Source organism: Taudactylus pleione, unplaced genomic scaffold, assembly GCF_031769625.1.
Source record: "Taudactylus pleione unplaced genomic scaffold, aTauple2 ptg001459l, whole genome shotgun sequence".
Lineage (NCBI taxonomy): Eukaryota > Metazoa > Chordata > Amphibia > Anura > Myobatrachidae > Taudactylus > Taudactylus pleione.
Genome location: NW_028285857.1, coordinates 88632 through 109970, shown reverse-complemented (window position 1 = coordinate 109970; position 21339 = coordinate 88632). Strand labels below are relative to the sequence as shown.

At 46.6% G+C, this 21339-nt stretch overlaps 1 protein-coding gene across 1 annotated transcript in view; it reads left to right on the top strand.

The window, feature by feature from the left end:
* The window catches only part of LOC148442562 (uncharacterized), a 135648-nt gene that overhangs the window by 88955 nt on the left and 25354 nt on the right, over positions 1-21339 (top strand). The window contains exons 11-14 of the mRNA XM_088463799.1: positions 62-5958; positions 6169-6588; positions 19974-20095; positions 20204-20482. Coding sequence (XP_088319925.1) covers positions 62-5958; positions 6169-6588; positions 19974-20095; positions 20204-20482 — 6718 coding nt within the window. The remainder of the gene's footprint in view (positions 1-61; positions 5959-6168; positions 6589-19973; positions 20096-20203; positions 20483-21339) is intronic.

Below are 21339 nucleotides of genomic sequence, written 5' to 3'. Positions count from 1 at the left end.
CAACCACTTCTACTCCAACTACCACACCAACTTCTACAACCATTACCACAACTAACACAAGCTTACCAACTACCACAGCCACCTCCACACAAATTACAACCACTTCTACTCCAACTACCACACCAACTTCTACAACCATTACCACAACCTTACCAACTACCACAGCCACAGCCACTTCCACACCAACCATCACAACCACTTCTACTCCAACTACCACACCAACTTCTACAACCATTACCACAACTAACACAAGCTTTCCAACTACCACAGCCACCTCCACACAAATCACAACCACTTCTGCTCCAACTACCACACCAACTTCTACAACCATTACCACACCAAATACCACTACCTTAACTATGACAGCCACTTCCACACCAACCATCACAACCACTTTGCCTCCAACTACCACACCAACTTGTACAACCATTACCACAACTAATACAACCTTACCAACTGCCACAGCCATTTCCACACCAACCATCACAACAACTTATCCTCCAACTACCACACCAACTTCTACAACCATTACCACAACTAACACAACCTTACCAACTACCACATCAACTTCCACATCCATTACCACTCCAACTACCACTACCTTACCATTTACCACAGCCACTTCCACACCAACTATCACAACTACTTCTCCTCCAACTAACACGCCAACTTCAACACCAACCATCACAACCACTTATCCGCCAACTACCACACCAACTTCCACAACCATTACCACAACTACCACAAACTTACCAACTATCACAGCAACTTCCACACCAACCATCACAACCACTTCTCCACCAGCTACCACAGAAACTTCCACACCAACCATCACAACCACTTCGCCTCCAACTACCACACCAACTTCCACAACCATTACCACACCAACTACCACTACCTTACCAACTACCACAGCCACTTCCACACCAACCATCACAACCACTTCTCCTCCAACTACCACACCAACTTCCACAAACATTACCACACCAACTACCACTACCTTACCAACTACCACAGCCATTTCCACACCAACCATCACAACCACTTCGCCTCCAACTACCACAACCACCTCCACACAAATCACAACCACTTCTACTCCAACTACCACACCAACTTCTACAACTATTACCACACCAACTACCACTACCTTACCAACTACCACAGCCACTTCCACACCAAAGATCACAATGACTTCTCCTCCAACTACCACCCCAACCATCACAACTACTTCTCCAACTAACACACCAACTTTTACAACCATTACCACAACTAACACAACCTTACCAACTACCACAGCCATTTCCACACCAACCATCACAACAACTTATCCAACAACTACCACACCAACATCTACAACCATTACCACAACTAACACAACCTTACCAACTACCAAAGCCACTTCCACACCAACCATCACAACCACTTCTCCTCCAACTACCACACCAACTTCCACACCAACCATCACAATCACTTCGCCTCCAACTACCACACCAACTTCCACACCAACAACAACACGCACTTCTCCTCCAACTACCACACCAACTTCCACAATCATCACCTCACAAACTACCACTACCTTTCCAACTACCACAGCCACTTCCACACCAAAGTTCACAACTACTTCTCCTCCAACTAACACACCAACTTCTACAACCGTTACCACAACAACTTCCACACCAACCATCACAACCACTTCTCCTCCTACTACCACAGCCACTTCCAAACCAACCGTCACAACCACTTCTCCTCCAACTACCACACCAATTTCCCCAACCATTACCACACCAAATATCACAACCAATTATCCTCCAACTACCACAGCCACCTCCACACAAATCACAACCACTTCTCCTCCATCTACCACATCAACTTCTACAACGATTACCACAACCTTACCAACTACCACACCCACTTCCACACCAACCATAAGTACTTCTCCTCTTACTACCACAGCCACTTCCACACCAACCATCACAGCCACTTCTCCAACTACCACACCAACTACCACACCAGCTTCTACAACAATTACCACACAAACCATCACAACCACTCCAACTACCACACCAACTTCCACAACCATTACCACTCCAACTACCACTACCTTACCAACTACCACAGCCACTTCCACACCAACCATCACAACCACTTCTCCTCCAACTACCACACCAACTTCTACAACCATTACCACAACTAACACAAGCTTACCAACTACCACAGCCACCTCCACACAAATCACAACCACTTCTACTGCAACTACCACACCAACTTCTACAACCATTACCACAACCTTACCAACTACCACAGCCACAGCCACTTCCACACTAACCATCACAACCACTTCTTCTCCAACTACCACACCAACTTCTGCAACCATTACCTCAACTAACACAAGCTTACCAACTACCACAGCCACCTCCACACAAATTACAACCACTTCTACTCCAACTACCACACCAACTTCTACAACCATTACCACACCAACTATCACTTCCTTACCAACTACCACACCCACTTCCACACCAACCATCACAAGTACTTCTCCTCTTTCTACCACAGCCACTTCCATACCAACCATCACAGCCACTTCTCCAACTACCACACCAACTACCACACCAGCTTCCACAACAATTACCACACCAACCATCACAACCACTCCAACTACCACATCAACTTCCACAACCATTACCACACCAACTACCACTACCTTACCAACTACCACACCCACTTCTACACCAACCATCACAAGTAATTCTCCTCTTACTACCACAGCCACTTCCACACCAACCATCACAGCCACTTCTCCAACTACCACACCAACTACCACACCAGCTTCCACAACAATTACCACACCAGCCATCACAACCACTCCAACTACCACACCAACTTCCACAAACATTACCACACCAACTACCACTACCTTACCAACTACCACAGCCAATTCCACACCAACCGTCACAACCACTTCGCCTCCAACTACCACACCAACTTCTACAACCATTACCACAACTAACCCAAGCTTACCAACTACCACAGCCACGTCCATACAAATCACAACCACTTCTACTCCAACTACCACACCAACTTCTACAACCATTACCACACCAACTACCACTACCTTACCAACTACCACACCCACTTCCACACCAACCATCACAACTACTTCTCCTCTTACTACCACAGCCACTTCCACACCAACCATCACAGCCACTTCTCCAACTACCACACCAACTACCACACCAGCTTCCACAACAATTAGCACACCAACCATCACAACCACTCCAACTACCACACCAACTTCCACAACCATTACCACACCAACTACCACTACCTTACAAACTACCCCAGCCATTTCCACACCAACCATCACAACCACTTTGCCTCCAACTACCACACCAACTTCCTCAACCATTACCACACCAACTACCACTACCTTACCAACTACCCCAGCCATTTCCACACCAACCGTCACAACCACGTCGCCTCCAACTACCACTCCAACTTCTACAACCATTACCACAACTAACACAAGCTTACCAACTACCACAGCCACCTCCACACAAATCACAACAACTTCTACTCCAACTACCACACCAACTTTTACAACCATTACCACAACCTTACCAACTACCACAGCCACTTCCACACCAACCATCACAACCACTTCTACTCCAACTACCACACCAACTTCCACACCATCCATCACAAGTACTTCTCCTCTTACTACCACAGCCACTTCGACACCAACCATCACAGCCACTTCTCCAACTACCACACCAACTACCACACCAGCTTCCACAGCAATTACCACACCAACCATCACAACCACTCCAACTACCACACCAACTTTCACAACCATTACCACACCAACTACCACTACCTTACCAACTACCACACCCACTTCCACACCAACCATCACAAGTACTTCTCCTCTTACTACCACAGCCACTTCCACACCAACCATCACAGCCACTTCTCCAACTACCACACCAACTACCACACCAGCTTCCACAACAATTACCACACCAACCATCACAACAACTCCAACTACCACACCAACTACCACTACCTTACCAACTACCACAGCCATTTCCACACCAACCGTCACAACCACTTCGCCTCCAACTACCACACCAACTTCTACAACCATTACCACATCTAACACAAGCTTACCAACTACCACAGCCACCTCAACACAAATCACAACCACTTCTACTCCAACTACCACACCAACTTCTACAACCATTACCACAACCTTACCAACTACCACAGCCACTTCCACACCAACCATCACAACCACTTCTCCTCCAACTACCACACCAACTTCTACAACCATTACCACAACTAACACAAGCTTACCAACTACCACAGCCACCTCCACACAAATCACAACCACTTCTACTCCAACTACCACACCAACTTCTACAACCATTACCACACCAAATACCACTACCTTAACTACGACAGCCACTTCCACACCAACCATCACAACCACTTTGCCTCCAACTACCACACCAACTTCCACACCAACCATCACAATCACTTCGCCTCCAACTACCACACCAACTTCCACACCAACCACAACAAGCACTTCTCCTCCAACTACCACACCAACTTCCACAATCATCACCTCACCAACTACCACTACCTTACCAACTACCACACCCACTTCCACACCAACCATCACAAGTAATTCTCCTCTTACTACCACAGCCACTTCCACACCAACTATCACAGCCACTTCTTCAACTACCACACCAACTACCACACCAGCTTCCACAACCATTACCACACCAACTACCACTACCTTACCAACTACCACAGCCATTTCCACACCAACCGTCACAACCACTTCGCCTCCAACTACCACACCAACTTCTACAACCATTACCACAACTAACACAAGCTTACCAACTACCACAGCCACCTCCACACAAATCACAACCACTTCTACTCCAACTACCACACCAACTTCCACAACCATTACCACAACCTTACCAACTACCACAGCCACAGCCACTTCCACACCAACCATCACAACCACTTCTACTCCAACTACCACACCAACTTCTACAACCATTACCACAACTAACACAAGCTTACCAACTACCACAGCCACCTCCACACAAATCACAACCACTTCTACTCCAACTACCACACCAACTTCTACAACCATTACCACAACCTTACCAACTACCACAGCCACAGCCACTTCCACACCAACCATCACAACCACTTCTACTCCAACTACCACACCAACTTCTACAACCATTACCACAACTAACACAAGCTTACCAACTACCACAGCCACCTCCACACAAATCACAACCACTTCTACTCCAACTACCACACCAACTTCTACAACCATTACCACAACCTTACCAACTACCACAGCCACAGCCACTTCCACACCAACCATCACAACCACTTCTACTCCAACTACCACACCAACTTCTACAACCATTACCACAACTAACACAAGCTTACCAACTACCACAGCCACCTCCACACAAATCACAACCACTTCTACTCCAACTACCACCCCAACTTCTACAACCATTACCCCAACCTTACCAACTACCACAGCCACAGCCACTTCCACACCAACCATCACAACCACTTCTACTCCAACTACCACACCAACTTCTACAACCATTACCACAACTAACACAAGCTTACCAACTACCACAGCCACCTCCACACAAATCACAACCACTTCTACTCCAACTACCACACCAACTTCTACAACCATTACCACAACTAACACAAGCTTACCAACTACCACAGCCACCTCCACACAAATCACAACCACTTCTACTCCAACTACCACACCAACTTCTACAACCATTACCACAACCTTACCAACTACCACAGCCACAGCCACTTCCACACCAACCATCACAACCACTTCTACTCCAACTACCACACCAACTTCTACAACCATTACCACAAATAACACAAGCTTACCAACTACCACAGCCACCTCCACACAAATCACAACCACTTCTACTCCAACTACCACCCCAACTTCTACAACCATTACCACAACCTTACCAACTACCACAGCCACAGCCACTTCCACACCAACCATCACAACCACTTCTACTCCAACTACCACACCAACTTCTACAACCATTACCACAACTAACACAAGCTTACCAACTACCACAGCCACCTCCACACAAATCACAACCACTTCTACTCCAACTACCACACCAACTTCTACAACCATTACCACAACTAACACAAGCTTACCAACTACCACAGCCACCTCCACACAAATCACAACCACTTCTACTCCAACTACCACACCAACTTCTACAACCATTACCACAACTAACACAAGCTTACCAACTACCACAGCCACCTCCACACAAATCACAACCACTTCTACTCCAACTACCACACCAACTTCTACAACCATTACCACAACCTTAAAAACTACCACAGCCACACCAACTTCCACACCAATCATCACAACCACTTCTACTCCAACTACCACAGCCACTTCCAAATTCCAATTTATCAGCCAGATGACTGCCAGCGCTACAGAATCTGTTCCTGCACTTGATGTGTCTGTACATGAAACAGGTATGACCATGTTGTATGTATAAATAGTATTAAAATATTATTACATATGATGATGGACCTTCTCACCCTTTGAATTAGTGACATTGGACCTTATTCAGACCCGGTCGCTAGTTGCGGCTGGTCCTAGCATATGCAAATTCGATTTTGTGATGGCATGGCAGGTGATCGCACGCTGAGGCATAAGCCCGCCCACTATGTCTTGGTGAGTGATCACTTTGTCAATGTAGATACCCATTAGCATGTCTTTACACGCCCACTAGTGCACGTCATCTCCTGGAAGTGTCTTAAAACTTTGGTACATCGAGGACCATTGGAAGCGATCTCAGCGCTTATGGTTGACTCTTCCCTGCCGCAAGCACTGCGAGCTCTTCCGAGTAAAAAAACAACCAAGTGACGTGTAGTAGGAAGCATCTTTGCTAATAATGCTCACCCACAAAACACCATTTGAACACTCAGACACTCCTCCGTCAGACCCGCTCAGCGCTCGCGAGCGGGTCTGAATTAGGCCCTCTATTACTTAAACTGACAAATTTCTACACCGCAAATGGTTATTTGACTACTAGACTGATGATGCAAAGCAGCAATATTCCCAAAAAAATTATTTGTAGCCTTTTTCATTTGCTGAATGTACGATTGTAGGAAAAGCTGGCGTCCATGGTCTCATCACTAAATCGGCCTCAGAGCTTATTCCCTGTGTACACAACAACAAAGAAAGCACGTTCAGACTTTACACTGAAGGGTTATATAGACAGTAGGTACTTGTATTCCAGTTCCAAATACCGGTCTAGTACATTTATATCGTTGACACTATTCCAGCTAATGGTGTTTGTAGCAGTGCTGGACTCATTGCTTTCTTGGTTGCTTTAATGTACAGCCGGTCTGTGTCCGGGGCTGGTCCTACTCTGGGGTATTTCTTACTGTTCCTCTTCCGGAATCTCACGTACAGTCTTACTGGCGCATTTCTACGTATCGCTGACTCTCTACAAAGTTTTCTATCCACTTCCTTATTATTGTTTGATTAGCTACAGTATAGTGAATGAATGAGAAAATTACTTCCAAATGGTCGTATATGAGATTCTGTTAGTATTTTAAGATGCCTGATATGCTGTTGATATATTCCATTATGTGAGGCATGAAGCATATTGTTTGTTAAGTAGATTTATGTTTCTATTGCCAAAATATAAAATTCCAAAAGTGGCACTCAGAAATGCAGGTATAAAGTTTGTGTGTTTTTTTACTCTAAAATACCTTTATTTAAATTATAAAGTAATGGCCTGATTCAGAGATGGACGTTCCTCCAAGGGCAAAGGGTCTGAGCTTGCGCATGTGAAGTACAGGTCCTGCGATCTCATTCACAGACCCCTCTCCAAACAGCAGCATAATTTACATGCTCCGGCATTTGGGGGGTGGAACGGGAGCATGCCTGAGCGCCGTTCCCAGAAACGGATGCATGTCCCCTCCGTTTTCCAGGAGGGCTGACTGTGCGTTGGCAGATGAAGATTTCTAGATTGAGTAACTGGGCATCGGTCAGGCTGCAGGAGGCTTCAGATTCCACCGCCTGACCAAAGGATGCTGCAGTGCTGGGATCGCAAGTGCAGCAAGGAGTTGTCTGTTACCTCTAACACCTCCTTCTGTTACCTCTAACACCTCCTCCTGTCTGTCACCTCCTTCTGTCTGACTCCTCCTTCTATCTGACTCCTCCTTCTGTGACTCCGCCTTCTGTCTGACACCACCTTCTGCATTTGCATGTGAGATAGATGGAGATGTAGAGCCGCTTGTGTGCAGCTGTGTAAATCCGTCCATGTCTGAATCAGGCCTTAAGTGTGGATGAAACAGTAACGGTACCATCAAAAGGGAGAAGTCTTATTTTATATATCAATTGTCATTAAGCACCAGGCAACAGTGCACCAAGGACCTGATTGCTGCTGCAATTTCTCACAGATCACAATTGTATAACTATGCTAATGACTCAGTCACCATCTAGCACTAAGAGACACTCACTGACAGCATCTCACATCTGCCGCTCACACACAAACCTGGAAACATTGAACGCAGATCCGTTGGCCATTAGTCTTCTGAGTAAGTGTAACATACCACAGACACAGCGGTCTCTGGTCATGAAGAGGGCTCTCCTGCTGCCAGTAAGGACACAGTGGCTGATTTATGTATACCCAGAAAACAGTGTTTAAATGGACTATTGTCCCTGGTTTTCTAACCACCTCCGTTACCTCCCACAAACGCTGGCTGCCTGTCACTCACTTTGCAAGTGAATACTCTGAGCGTATTTACAATTCTCTCACTGTGTGTGCGCAGTGCGGCTTACATGCATGTTCAATGGCTAACAATCTGTGCACATATTGGCATTGCATTCATATGTTCCACAATGGTACTGCTGACTACTGCCACGCGCTGAGGTGCATTCTGCAATAACAAACCTTCTGTGTTTTATTATTTCTTTCTACAAACCATTATTATTATTACAGTAGGTATATGAATGAATCTCTCGTTATTACATTAGGTATATGAATGGATCTCTTGTTATTATTACACTAGGTGTATGAATGGATCTCTCGTTATTATTACATTAGTTGTATGAATGGATCTCTTGTTATTATCACAGTATGTGTATGAATTAGGGGTGAGCGGGTTCGGATTTCTGAAATCCGAACGTCCCCGAGCCCCCCCGATCCGAGGCCGATCTGAGTCAGGCTCGACTTTTCCCGCCTGACTCGGATCTGAAATCGAGGCAAAACGTCATCATCCCGCCTTCCGGGTCTCGCGGGTTTTGGATCCTATATAAGGTACCTGCGTCGGTGCCATTTTCTCACTCGGCTGTGGACAGTGAAAAGGGAGGGTGGAAGTTAGGGCTGGCTGGGCTGTGTAGTGTAGAGTAGTGTTGTAATGTAGTGTAGTGTAGTGCAGTGTAGTGTTATCCATAAGGGCTGTGTCCACTCCTCCAAAGTCCATAGGGCTGGCTGTGCTGTGCTGTGCTGCTGTTGTCCATAGGGGCTGTGTCCACTACTTCAAAGTCCATAGGGGCTGGCTGGACTGTGTTGTGCAGTCAGTTGTCCATAGGGGCTGTGTCCACTCCAAAGTCCTGTGCAGTGTCCCAGTCCTAAAGGGGTGCTGTAGTGTTGTCCAGGGGGTGCTCTGTCCGTCAGGGGTGCTCCCCCCAAGTGCTAAAAGAAATATATATTTTCTGTGTTTGTGAATTGTGTGCACTGTGTCTGCACGTGCATCAACAAAGGAGCAGCGCCAAGCGTGCGCCTGTGTCCCATAAGTAAAAGGCCGGCTGGCTTGTCTGTTAAAGGCTGCTGTAACCCCCAAAGGGCACTCCAAACAAAATAAAAAAATATTTTCTGTGTTTGTGAATTGTGTGCGCAGTAGCCGCACGTGCATCAACAAAGTAGTGCCAAGCCTGCGCCTGTGTCATAAGTAAAGGGCCGGCTGGCTTGTACACTCCAAACAAAATAAAAAAATATGTTCTGTGTTTGTGAATTGTGGCCCTGATTCAGAGCCGGATGCTCTGACCAGAGCGCTCGCTCTGAATCAGGGCCCACCTCCATTAATATGGAGCGTCCTCCTGGACGCTCGTATAGCTGTGGGTCACCACCCACAGCATATACGAGCGTGCAGGATGATGGTTGCGATGGTCTTGACCATCGCGACCATCGAAACTGCGAGCAAAAGCCTGCGGTTGGGTTTTTCAACCGCAAGGCCAGGAGTGATTTTGGCTCTATCAGAGCCAAAATCACTCCCACTGACATCACTAGTGATGTCAGTGGGGCCAGCTTCAGACGGTAGGCGTTCCTTTGGGAATGCCTCCGTCTGGCAGGCACGCCCCCGGCACGCTCACCAAAGGGGGCATGCTGTCAGTCACCATCGACAGCACGTCCCCTTTGATGAGACACTCCTACGGAAGGAAAGTCCTTCGCACGTCGGGTCTCGCGCATGCGCACGGCGGAGCTCCCTCCGTCGTGCGCATGCGCAGTGGGGACCATCGACCCACTTGCGAGCGGACAGCCACTCGCGAGTGGGTCTGAATGAGGGCCTGTGTGCGCAGTAGCCGCACGTGCATCAACAAAGTAGTGCCAAGCGTGCGCCTGTGTCCCATAAGTAAAAGGCCGGTTGGCTTGTCCGTTAAAGGGTGCTGTAACCCCCAAAGGGCACTCCAAACAAAATAAAAAAATTTTTTCTGTGTTTGTGAATTGTGTACGCAGTAGCCGCACGTGCATCAACAAAGTAGTGCCAAGCGTGCGCCTGTGTCCCATAAATAAATGGCCGGCTGGATTGACCGTTAAAGGGTGCTGTATCCCCCAAAGTACACTCCAAACAAAATAAAAAAATATTTTCTGTGTTTGTGAATTGTGTGCACTGTGGCTGCAAGTGCATCAACAAAGGAGCAGCGCCATGCGTGCGCCTGTGTCCCATAAGTAAAAGGCCGGTTGGCTTGTCCGTTAAAGGGTGATGTAACCCCCAAAGGGCACTCCAAACAAATTAAAAAAATATTTTCTGTTTGTGAATTGTGTGCGCAGTAGCGGCACGTGCATCAACAAAGTAGTGCCAAGCGTGCGCCTGGGTCATAAGTAAAAGGCTGGTTGGCTTGTCCGTTAAAGGGTGCTGTAACCCCCAAAGGGCACTCCAAACAAAATAAAAAAATATTTTCTGTGTTTGTGAATTGTGTACGCAGTAGCCGCACGTGCATCAACAAAGTAGTGCCAAGCGTGCGCCTGTGTCCCATAAATAAATGGCCAGCTGGATTGACCGTTAAAGGGTGCTGTATCCCCCAAAGTACACTCCAAACAAAATAAAAAAATATTTTCTGTGTTTGTGAATTGTGTGCACTGTGGCTGCAAGTGCATCAACAAAGGAGCAGCGCCAAGCGTGCGCCTGTGTCCCATAAGTAAAAGGCTGGCTGGCTTGTCCGTTAAAGGGTGATGTAACCCCCAAAGGGCACTCCAAACACATTAAAAAAATATTTTCTGTCTGTGAATTGTGTGCGCAGTAGCCGCACGTGTATCAACAAAGTAGTGCCAAGCGTGCACCTGTGTCCCATAAGTAAAGGGCCGGCTGGCTCATTTCTTAAAGGGTTGTGTAACCCACAAAGTGCACTAGTCTCCTACAAAAATAAAAAATTATTTTCTGTGTTTGTGTGCGCCTTAGCCACACGTATATATCAATATAACATAAATGGCGGACCAAACTTTCTCCGATAAAAATAAAATAGGGAAAGATCAAGAACCACTTCCTCCTAGTGCTGAAGCTGCTGCCACTAGTCATGACATAGACAATAACATGCCATCAACGTCGTCTGCCAAGGCCGATGCCCAATGTCATAGTAGAGGGCACATACAATCCCAAATGACAAAGTTCAGGAAAATGACCTTGAAAAAAACATTTAAATCATCTGAAGAGAAACGTAAACTAGCCAATATGCCATTTACGACACGGAGTGGCAAGGAATGGCTAAGGTCTTTCCCTATGTTCATGACTAGTGGTTCAGCTTCACATGAAGATGGAAGCCCTCCTCCCACTAAAAAAATCAAACGAGTTAAGCTGGCAAAAGCACAGCGAAGAACTGTGCATTCTAAGAAGATATCACAAATCCCCAAGGAGAGTCCAAGTGTGGTGGTGGTTGCAATGCCTGACCTTCCCAGCACTGGACGGGAAGAGGTGGCTCTTTCCACAATTTGCACATCCCCTGCAAGTGCTGAAAGGAGCACCCACAGTCCACTTGCTGATATGCAAATTGAAGATGTCACTGTTGAAGTACAACAGGATGAGGATACTGGTGTAGCTGGCGCTGAGGAGGAAGTTGGCGAGGAGGATTCTGATGGTGATGTGGTTTGTTTAAATCAGGCTCCGGGGGAGACAGTTGTTGTCCGTGGGATGAAAAAGCCCATCACGGTCATGCCTGGGCAGAAGACCAAACATTCCACCTCTTTGGTCTGGCAATATTTCTATCCAAATCCGGACAACCACTGTCTTGCCATATGTACCATATGGAAAGGTGGAATAAGTAGGGGTAGGGACGTTGACCACCTAGGAACATCCTCCCTTATACGGCACCTGCAGCGCGTTCATAAAAAGTTACTGTCAAGTTCAGAAACTTTGGCTAAGACCGTAAGCAGTCCAGGGACAACTAAATCCCGTAGTCCTGTTGTATCCAAGCGCCTGCAAACCACACCGTAAACTCCCTCCTCGTCAATTTCCTCCATAGTCAGGATCGGAAGTAGTCCTGCAGGCCATGTCACTGGCATGACTGACTCTCCTATCCGGGATTCCTCCGGAGGATCCTGCATTGCTACGCCTCCTGCTGCCGCTGCTGCTGCTGTTGCTGCTGCTGGGAGTCGTTCATCATCCCAGAGAGGAAGTAGGAACACCACTACTTTTACTAAACAATTGACCCTCCAACAGTCCTTAGCGAGGAGGATGAAGTACGACAGCAGACATCCTGAAGCAAAACGTATAACTGAGGCCTTGACTGCTATGTTGGTGTTAGACGTGCGTCCGGTATCCGCCATTAGTTCAGTGGGATTTAGACAATTGATGGTGGTAGTGTGTCCCCGGTTCCAAATCCCGTCTAGATTCCACTTCACAAGGCAGGCGATACCGAGACTGTACAGAAACGTCAGAAAAAGTGTCCTCAGTGTCCTGAAAAATGCCGTTGTACCCAATGTCCACTTAACCACGGACATGTGGACAAGTGGAACAGGGCAGACTAAGGACTATATGACTGTGACAGCCCACTGGGTAGATGTATCACCTTATGCAGCAACAGCAGCAGCATCACCAGTAGCAGCATCTCAGAAACGCCAGCTCGTTCCAGGGCAGGCTACGCTGTGTATCACCGGTTTCAGTAAGAGGCACACCGCCGACAACCTCTTAGAGAAACTGAGGGAAATCATCGCCCAGTGGCTTACCCCACTTAGACTCTCCTGGGGATTTGTGATATCTGACAACGCCACCAATATTGTGCGGGCATTACATCTGGGCAAATTCCAGCACGTCCCATGTTTTGCTCACACAATAAACTTGGTGGTGCAGAATTTTCTGAAAAGCGACAGGGGCGTGCAGGAGACGCTTTGGGTGGCCCAAAAAATTTCTGTCCACTTTCGCCATTCAGCGACTGCGTGCCGAAGACTGGAGCTCCAGCAAACACTCTTGAACCTGCCCCGCCATCACCTGAAGCAAGAGGTTGTGACGCGGTGGAACTCAACCCTCTATATGCTTCAGAGGATGGAGGAGCAGCAAAAGGCCATTCAAGCCTATACATCCACCTATGACATAGGCAAAGGAGGGGGTATGCACCTGACTCAAGCGCAGTGGAGAATGATTTCCGTGTTGTGCAAGGTTCTCCAGCCCTTCGAACTTGCCACACGTGAAGTCAGTTCAGACATTGCCAGCTTGAGTCAGGTCATTCCCCTCATCAGGCTTTTGCAGAAGCAGCTGGTGAAAGGTGGTAAGACGGAGCGATTCCGCTCAGCATGTGGGACTTGTGGATGAAGCCCTTCATTCGCTTTGCCAGGATTCCTGGGTGGTCAATCTGTTGAAATCAGATCACTAGATTTTGGCCACCGTGCTTGATCCTAGGTTTAAAGCCTATGTGGTGTCTCTCTTTCCGGCCGACACAAGCCTGCAGAGGTGCAAAGACCTGCTGGTGAACACACTGTCAGCTGAAGCGGAATGTGACATTCAACAGCTCCTTCTTCATTTTCTCCCGCAACTGGGGCTGCCAGGAAAAAACTTAGGTATCCTAAGCAACCCGCTGGCGTTGATGCAGGGCAGGCAGGACCAAGTTTGGACATCTGGTCCGGACTGAAGGACCTGGCAACAATTTCTGACTTGTCTACTGTCACTACATATGATACTGTCACCATTGACAGAATGGTGGAGGATTACATCGGTGACAGCATCCAAGTAGGCATGTCAGACAGTCCATACCTGTACTGGCAGGAAAAAAGAGGCAATTTGGAGGCCCCAGTACAAACTGGCTCTATTTTACATGAGTTGCCCCCCCCTCCAGTGTGTTACTCCGAAAGAGTGTTTAGTGCAGCCGGGAACCTTGCCAGCGAAAGGCGTAGGAGGTTGCTTCCACAAAATGTGGAGAAGATGATATTCATAAAAATTAATTATCAACTCTTCCAGGGAGGCCAGCCTCCAGAACGTACAGAGGGACCTGTGGTGGTGGATTCCAGTGGGAGTGAGGATGTACACAACACTGAAGAGGGTGAGGAATCGGAGGATGAGGAGGATGAGGACGACATCTTGCCTCCGTAGAGCCAGTTTGTGCAGGGACAGATTAATTGCCAGCTTGTTTTGTGGGGGCCCAAACGAACCAATCATTTCAGCCACAGTCGTGTGGCAGACCATGGCGCTGAAATGATTGGTTTGTTAAAGTGTGCATGTCCTGTATATACAACATAAGGGTGGGTGGGAGGGCCCAAGGACAATTCCATCTTGCACCTCTTTATTTTCTTTGCATTATGTACAGTTTGGGGCCTAGTTTTTCAAACTGCCATCCTGTCTGCCACTGCAGTGTCACTCCTAGATGGGCCACGTGTTTGTGCCGCCCACTCGTGTCGCTTAGCATAGTCATCCAGCTACCTCGGTGCAACCTTTTTGCCTAAAAACTATATCATGAGGTGTGAGGTGTTCAGAATAGACTGGAAATGAGTGGAAATTAATGTTATTGAGGTTAATAGCATAGGATCAGAAAAACACACAAATTCTGTGATTTTAGCTGTTTTTATGTTTTTTTTATTTTAAAAAGATCCAAAACACAAAACCGAGAACCCAAAACACGGAAGGGTGGTTATGGCAAAACCAATCCAGATCCAAAACACAAAGAAAGACTCAGATTTAAAACCAAAACACGAAAAGTGGCCAGTGCACACCCCTAATTCATATAAATACTGTATTAATAACAAGAGATCCATTCATATACCTACTGTAATATATAAAGAGATCCATTCATATACCTAATGTAATAATAACAATAGATCCATTTATATACCTAATGTAATAATAACATGAGAACCATTCATATACCTAAAGGGGGCCTCCAAATTGCCTCTTTTTCCTGCCAGTACAGGTACGGACTGTCTGACATGCCTATTTAGATGCTGTCACCGATGTAATCCTCCACCATTCTGTAAATGGTGACAGTATCATATGAAGTGACAGCAGACATGTCAGAACCAGATGTCCAACTTGGTCCTGCCTGCCCTGCATCACCGCCAGCAGGTTGCTTAGGATACCAAAGTTGTTTCCTAGCAGCCCCAGTTGCGGGAGAAAATGAAGAAGGAGCTGTTGACGTGTCACGTTACACTTCAGCTGACAGTGTTTTCACAAGCAGGTCTTTGCACCTCTGCAGACTTGTGTCGGCCGGAAAGAGAAACACCACATAGGCTTTAAACCTAGGATCGAGCACGGTGGCCAAAATGTAGTGGTCTAATTTCAACAGATTGACCACCCTCGAATCCTGGCAAAGCGAATGAAGGGCTTCATCCACAAGTCCCACATGCCAAGCAGAAGCGCTCCGTCTTACCTCCTCCTTCACTTTCTCCAGCAGCTTCTGCAAAAGCCTGATGAGGGGAATGACCTGACTCAAGCTGGCAGTGTCTGAACTGACTTCACTTGTGGCAAGTTCGAAGGGCTTGAGAACCTTGCACAACACAGAAATCATTCTCCATTGCGCTTGAGTCAGGTGCATACCCCCTCCTTTGCCTATGTCATAGGTGGATGTATAGGCTTGAATGGCCTTTTGCTGCTCCTCCATCCTCTGAAGCATATAGAGGGTTGAGTTCCACCACGTCACAACCTCTTGCTTCAGCTAATGGTGGGGCAGCTCAAGAGTGTTTGCTGGTGCTCCAGTCTTCGTTATGCAGTCGCTGAATGGCGAGAGTGGACAGAAATTTTTTGGGTCACCCAAAGCCTCTACTGCACGCCCCTGTCGTTTTTCAGAAAATTCTGCACCACCAAATTTATTGTGTGAGCAAAACATGGGACATGCTGGAATTTGCCCAGATGTAATGCCCGCACAATATTGATGGTGTTGTCAGATATCACAAATCCCCAGGAGAGTCTAACTGGGGTAAGCCACTGGGCGATGATTTCCCTCAGTTTCTCTAAGAGGTTGTCGGCAGTGTGCCTCTTTCTGAAACCTGTGATACACAGCGTAGCCTGCCTTGGAATGAGCTGGCATTTCTGAGCTGCTGCTACTGGTGATGCTGCTGTTGTTGCTGCGTAAGGTGATACATCTACCCAGTGGGCTGTCACAATCATATAGTCCTTAGTCTGCCCTGTTCCACTTGTCCACATGTCCGTGGTTAAGTGGACATTGGGTACAACCGCATATTTTAGGACACTGAGGACACTTTTTCTGATGTCTCTGTACAGTCTCGGTATCGCCTGCCTAGTGAAGTGGAATCTAGATGGGATTTGGTACCGGGGACACACTACCACCATCAATTGTCTAAATCTCGCTGCACTAATGGCGGATACTGGAAGCATGCCTAACACCAACATAGCAGGCAAGGCCTCAGTTATACGTTTTGCTTCAGGATGACTGCTGTCATACTTCATCCTCCTCGCTAAGAACTGTTGGAGGGTCAATTTTTTAGTAAAGTAGTGGTGTTCCTACTTCCTCTCTGGGTGAACGACTCCCAGCAGCAACAGCAGCAGCGGCAGCAGTAGGCGTAGCAATGCAGGATCCTCTGGAGGAATCCCGGATAGGAGAGTCAGTCATGCCAGTGAAATGACCTGCAGGACTACTTCCGATCCTGACTAAGGAGGAAATTGATGAGGAGGGAGTTGACAGGCGCTTGGATACAACAGGACAAAGGGATTTAGGTGTCCCTGGACTGCTTACGGTCTTAGCCAAAGTTTCTGAACTTGGCAGTAACTTTTTATGAACGCACTGCAGGTGACGTATAAGGGAGGATGTTCCTAGGTGGTTAACGTATCTGCCCCTACTTATTTCACCTTTACATATGGTACATATGGCAAGACAGTTGTCCGGATTTGGATAGAAATATTGCCAGACCAAAGAGGTGGAATGTTTGGTTTTCTGCCCAGGCATGACCGTGATGGGCTTTTTCATCCCAGGGACAACAACTGTCTCCCCCGGAGCCTGATTTAAACAAACCACATCACCATCAGAATCCTCCTCGCCAACTTCCTCCTCAGCGCCAGCTACACCAGTATCCTCATCCTGTTGTACTTCAACAGTGACATCTTCAATTTGCATATCAGCAAGTGGACTGTGGGTGCCCCTTTCAGCACTTTCAGAGGGCGTGCAAATGGTGGAAAGAGCCACCTCTTCCCGTCCAGTGCTGGGAAGGTCAGGCATCGCAACCACCACCACACTTGGACTCTCCTTGGGGATTTGTGATATCTTCTTAGCACGCACAGTTCTTCGCTGTGCTTTTGCCAGCTTAACTTGTTCGATTTTTGTAGCGGGAGGAGGGCTTCCATCGTCATGTGAAGCTGAACCACTAGTCATGAACATAAGGAAAGACCTTAGCCGTTCCTTGCCACTCCGTGTCGTAAAATGTATATTGGCAAGTTTACGTTTCTCCGCAGATGATTTAAATGTTTTTTTTAAGGTCATTTTCCTTTACTTTGTAATTTGGGGATTTTATATGCCCTCGACTATGACATTGGGCATCGACCTTGGCAGACGATTTTGATGGCATTTTATCGTCTATGTCATGACTAGTGGCAGCAGCTTCAGCACTAGGAGGAAGTGGATCTTGATCTTTCCCTATTTTATTTTTAGGGGACAAAGTTTGGTCCTCTATTTACGTTATATTGATATATACGTGCGGATAAGGCGCACACAAACACAGAAAAGAAGAATTTTTTAATTTTTTTTTGGAGTGCACTTTGGGGGTTACACCACCCTTTAACAGACTTATGACACAGGCACACGCTTGGCACTGCTCCTTTGTTGATGGATGTGCAACCACAGTGCACACAATTCACAAACACGGAAAATATTTTTTTTTATTTTTGTTGGAGTGCACTTTGGGGGTTACACCACCCTTTAAGAGATGAGTCAGCCGGCCCTTTACTTATGGGACACAGGCGCTCACTTGGCGCTGCTCCTTTGTTGATGCACGTGCAGCTACAGTGCACACAATTCACAAAGACAGAAAAAAATTAATTATTTATTTTTTGTGGAGCACACTCTGGGGGTTACACCACCCTTTAACAGACAGACGCACGCTTGTCGCTGCTGCTTTGAGGATGCACCCTTTAACGGACGAGTCAGCTGGCCCTTTACTTATGACACAGGTGCACGCTTGGCGCTACTTTGTTGATGCACGTGCTGCTACTGCGTACACAATTCACAAACACAGAAAATAAAAATATATTTTTTTGCACTTGTGGGGGGAGCACCCCTGATGGACAGAGTACCTCCTGTACAACACTAAAGCACCCCTTTAAGACTGGGACACTGCACAATGCAGCCCAGCCAGCCCCTATAGACTTTGGAGTGGACACCGTCGCTATGGACAACTGACTGCACAACACAGCACAACACTACACTACACTGCACTACACAGCCCAGCCAGCCCTAACTCCCACCCTCCCTCTTCACTGTCCAACAGCCAAGTGAGAAAATGGCGCTGACGTGGGTACCTTATATGGAATCCAAAACCCGCGAGATCCGACAGCGTGATGATGCCGTTTTGCCTCGATTTCAGATCCGAGTCAGGTGGGAAAAGTCGAGCCTGACTCGGATATGACTCGGATCGGGGGGGCTCGGATTTCAGAAATCCGAACCCGCTCACCCCTAATGTGTGTAAATACTGTATATTTCTATATATATATATATATATATATATATATATATATACACACACATATATATCTATAAATATACAGCTGCTCATGTAATTTAACAAATTTCTACAATACTAGATTGTATAATATGATACTGTGCAATATTACAGATTATCTCAACAAGATTAAAATACAAAAGCAACAAAATATATACAATAAAACAATAAGGTGATGTCACAATAAGAAAAAAAAAAGACACTGATCCATTTGCTGCAACAGTTGTTAAATGTCTGATGCTTCCAAAACTCGGAGTACGGACAGGTCCAATAATAACTGCAATCTTATACAGAAAACACAGTGTAACAATTTATTACATTAACAAGATAAATGAGGAGAAGGAAGAACCTGTGTTACTGTATGTAACATGTGTTACTGTATGTAATATGTGTTACTGTATGTATCATGTTAGTGTATGTAATATGTTTTACTGTATGTAATATGTGTTACTGTATGTAATGTACACGGATCCTGGGACTGTGATCTTTTATCATCACCCAGACCTGAAGTTATTTTATCTTGTTTCTCATCCTCAGATCTTCTATATCCATATGGACCAGGAGTTGACCTTATCGTACCAAAACAGGACGATTCATATGTTCCTGTGCATCCTCCTACTTTGTTACCTGTCTTCGGGAGTCTTTACCCCATTATCTATGTAAGAATATTTCTCTCTGAGTAACACAAATCAGGAGTACCATTTGTTACTACAAAATAAATGATATTTGAATGTTGTATCTCTGATTTTACTCTTCTTGGTCTCCAGCTTGGCACCAATGGTTATTTTACAGTAACCCAACCTCTATCAGAATATACACCCCACAGTCTCTCCATGCAGAACATTACTATGATTGCACCTTTCTGGGCTGATGTGTACACTGTGAAATCAGGGGACATCTATTACCGTATGAGCACTGATTCCAGGCTCTTGTTCCGAGCCACATCTGATATTAAATCTTACTTCCGTGGCCTAAACTTCAATGCAAAATTTGTTTTCGTGGCCACATGGCATAGAGTTGCCTATTATGGATCACTATCTAATAAGGTAAGTTTCATTATGTTTTATAATACTAAGTTTCACCGTATAATAATAATGATTAAACACGTTCTTTAGGTATTTAATTATGAAAAATAAAATAAGCACCAAGGCAGCGCCTCTCCCTGTTACTGTAACTGTTTTACATTTTATTCATTCATTATACCCCGGAATTGTATCCAGGTCATTAGCCTGACAGTTCTCAGTGTAGGATTTGTCATTATACATGAGGGGATACGGCCAAAATCCCAACCGCGGAGATTCTGGCGCTCTGAATAACGGAATCCTGACACTTGTCCTGGCGCCAGCATCCGGACCACTGAAATCCCAAAGGTAATTAGCGAGGTTCGGGGGAGGGTTGGCATTATCTTAGGTTTTGGCACTAGGTGTGGAGGTTAGGGTCAGGCACCAGGGTGGGAAGGTTAGGGAATGGAGAGGGGGAGGGCAGTGGCATAGCAAGGGGTAGTGTGGTCCGCTCCCGGATATTACCCACTGAGGGGTGACACCAAGGTACTGACACTTTCTCAGTGATAGGAGCCGGGTGCTCCACTCAGCTTCTGACACACTGAGGGAGCCGGCATTGCACACAGGACAGTCTGCACCTCCAGCACCCCCCACCACCACCATCCCCGAGTGATAAGAACGGGGCTTCGGGATTCTAAGTCATGTTCACTGCCCATGAGGCCACACTCCCTGCCAATGAGGCCATGCCCCCTATCTTGTCGTTGCACGGCTTTGCTGCGCGCACTCCAGCCCTCCGCTCACCAGGTGTCACTGCGGGGAGAAACACCACTGTGGGAGGGTTGTTGTAATACTGACCGACAAGTGTCGATATTCTAACCCTGTCGAAATGCCGGCGTCGGGAT